General features: G+C 31.1%; 1 protein-coding gene across 1 annotated transcript; it reads left to right on the top strand.

Annotated features, from left to right (window-relative positions):
* Positions 1–2,118: 2,118 nt before the first annotated feature.
* LOC111898424 (VQ motif-containing protein 4) lies at positions 2,119–3,073 on the top strand. Its single transcript, XM_023894335.3, has one exon. It carries the CDS (start codon positions 2,295–2,297, stop codon positions 2,964–2,966), a length of 672 nt encoding a protein of 223 aa, XP_023750103.1. The 5' UTR covers positions 2,119–2,294; the 3' UTR covers positions 2,967–3,073.
* Positions 3,074–3,502: the final 429 nt, after the last annotated feature.

The following is a 3,502-nucleotide window of genomic DNA, read 5'->3' as shown; positions in this document are numbered from 1 at the left end:
GTTATATTTAAATTAATAATTTATTTTTATACAAATTGTTCCAAAATTGTATCTTTAAAATGATAATGGTTTACATTCAACAATATATTAAAACTAATAAATTAAATATAATATGTTAAAAGTTAAAAACATAACTTTATAAGTAGAAGTAAAGATATTATTTTAATATTAAAATTTTGTTTATATATGATTAGTGATGAGAATTGTTATCGAGATTTGAGAAAGCAAAGTTAGATTTGAGTGATTGAAGATTAAGAACACGAAGAGTAAATATTAATCAAATCTCATATTGATAAAGACTGATTACAAAATAAGCAGAGAAGAGATATCTGTTACGAAAAGTCTCTTTCTACTTCTAACCTCAGTCCCTATTTATAGTGAACATGAGTGTACAAAAAATATACTAAGTCTAGACATTTTCACTTCGCAAAACAGATGACTTAGTAAAATAACATAAAATGCGAAACTATACAATACACTATATTCGACTTTTACAATTTTACATCTACAATTAGACTTTAGACTTGATATTTATTTAACATAATTAACCAAATTATAATTATTATTATAAAGAAATTGAAAAGTCATGAGAGTTTTAAATGAATGTGGTGAAAGAAAAAATGATATGAGGGTTTCAAATGAATGTGGTGCTTGGAAAAATGTTTTTTTTATAAGTATATAATGATAATGATAATGATGCTTATTGTAGCAAAGTAAAACTTCAAATCTTAAAACTGTCATTAAATACACATCAAACTTGCCGTTATTTATATTTGTTGGTAAACACCATTTATGAGCATTTCCCACCGATCACGACTACGACCATGTTTTTTAAGCTTGGAGCATCTTCAATCATATATAGTTTTTTTTTTTTTTTTTTTTTTTTTTTTTTTTTAAACATTTATAATAGTAGAACTCATTAGGTGAGCATTTTTATTATACCCTATCAATTTATAAAGCTAAAAAGAGCTTAGCTTTTTTATATAATTCATTATAGGACATATCAAATTTATTTTTATTATTTTATTGTTTTTTTTTTCTTGTTATAATGTTTTATTTGCAATGAATTAGAGTCTCATGATGTCGAGATATAAAAGCTGAAAATTTTCAAAGGTCAACACATTAAGTAATTACTGAAATTTTTTGATTTTTCCTAGGTTTTCACGGTTCTAAACCTAATTTAACCGATTTCAACTGACCCTCTTTGATTTTTTCAGGTATTCTGGTTTTAAACTCATTTTACCCGGAATTGAACCGAAATCGATTTCTATATACTGGTCCAGTTTCCGGTCCTATAAAATTCCGTTAATCGATTCCCAAATTATCCGGATATAGGTCTATCCGGACCGAATTTGGATCCACTTCCGTCCTTAGACATGAGTCTCATTAATAACAATGAAAATAGTTGACAGGTCAATCTCTCTTTTTCATTGTCCCCTATGACTATTCTTTATTTCATTTGTAACCCACAAAAACAATACCACCAAAATTCACTTGTGCTTCACCACCCATTAACTTTGGTAAAGTTGTCACAACACCTCACTATATATAAAATATTTTTCACTTTAGTACATATTGATACATATGCTCAATACCTAAAGCGACTAACTTTCATTTTGGATCTAAGAGAATTTTGGATCAATTCTTCTCGGAATCTTTTGAATTTCATCTAACTAAACTAACATATAAAAACATATGTTTGTTTTAGCAACAAATTATATTTTACTTAATAAAAACGTTAGGTATTTTATTGAATTTCTTTAGTAAAAACAAACATCCTATAAGCTTATTCTTGAAAATCAAAGTTTGATTTTTTTAGTAAAAACAAGCATCCTATAAGCTTATGTTCCGGTAATAAAAACGTTAGGTATTTTATTGAATTTTTATAAACTATTTACTAAAAACTAAACACCTAACTTACTGAGATAAGTTTTTAACTTGATAATTACTATTTAAGAACTTTTACATTCTCTTAAAAATCAATTTTGTTGTTGTTGACGTTTATAAGATTCTCGAAATTCTATAGACTTTTTGTCCAAAAAAAAAACTAAAAGTAAATTAATTATCAAGTTGACACCTTTATACATACATGAAAAGACGAAGGAGCTAAATGCATTGAACACCAAAATTCATGTGGATAATATGTAATATTAACCCTAAGATGACACAAAGTTGGATACTGTAGTCCACAGACACCCCAACAAAACCTCAATCTCTTCAAATTCTCTTGTTTTTCACTTTATTTTTCCCCCATCGATTTCATCTTCAAATCGAAGTAGTACAAAAATCCATCAATGGAGATCGTATCAAGACAACAACACGAAAGAGAAAACCCATCTCCGACGAACTCTCCGTCCAGCCATGGCAGCAGTAGCAACAGCAATGGACATACCGCCGGCGGTGGCGCCGTCCAAACACCACCACTAACTCCAAGACCCGTTTCAAGATCCGAACCAAATTCATACCCAACAACCTTCGTCCAAGCAGACACAACTTCCTTCAAACAAGTAGTCCAGATGCTAACCGGATCATCAAAACCGACCCACCAACCAGATCCGGCGCCGACGAGGACATCCATACCGCCGATCAAAACCGGTCAACAGAAGAAACAAGGATTCAAGCTCTACGAGCGTCGGAACAGCCTGAAAAACGGGCTGATGATCAACGCATCGGTGCCGAAGCTCCATGGTCATGGGTTATCGCCGCGACTCCATGAAATGCTCTCTCCAAGCATTCTTGATTTTCCGGCGCTTGTTCTTAGTCCGGTGACGCCATTGATCGAAGACCGGTTTAATAAATCGTCACCTTCGATTGGGAACTCGTCGGAAGAAGAGAGGGTAATTGCGGCAAAAGGATTTTATTTGCATCCGTCGCCTAGGGCGGCGACGCCACATGGGACGACGGAGCCACAGCTGCTGCCTCTTTTTCCGTTGACCTCGCCGCGGGTATCGGAGTCGTCGATTTAGATAATGGCTTAATCACGATTAATGTTAGAGATCTTTTGCTTCAATTGTACAATTTGGATCTCTCTATTTCAATCGAAATTAAAATAATAATTTAATTAATCATCCAATTAATTTGCACTAATTCCTCATTTAATCTTTGGATTAAAACTAAAATCTTGAATTTTCAAAAAAAAAAAAAAAGTGAATGTAATTTGATCACATTTCGATTCCTTTTGAAATTTAAAATAGTGTCACTAGTTTCTTCAAGTGTCATGTTTTCTAAATGGTCGGTTATATGATAATTAATTATCTTATTTTTATAAATTTAGGTAGTAAATTATTCTTTTTTACAATTTGAATATCCAACATATAAATTATAAAATCTTTCACCAAATATTGGACTATTGGTTACACAAAAGAATAATCTTCACAACGAGAGGCTCTAATAACAATGAAAAAAATGATCAAATTCATTTATCAAATGTACAAGGTGCAAAAGAAAGATTAATTGGTTAATGATTGTTGAAATGGTTTAAAGTCTAAAGAGTTGGATATTT

This window comes from Lactuca sativa, chromosome 7 (assembly GCF_002870075.4).
Source record: "Lactuca sativa cultivar Salinas chromosome 7, Lsat_Salinas_v11, whole genome shotgun sequence".
NCBI lineage: Eukaryota > Viridiplantae > Streptophyta > Magnoliopsida > Asterales > Asteraceae > Lactuca > Lactuca sativa.
The sequence above is the reverse complement of the archived record's forward strand: the minus strand, read 5'-3'. Positions and strand labels throughout refer to the sequence as shown.

Excerpts from the sequence above, each read along its gene's own strand:
- LOC111898424 (XM_023894335.3), top strand. The coding sequence starts at position 2,295 with ATGGAGATCGTATCAAGACAACAACACGAAAGAGAAAACCCATCTCCG.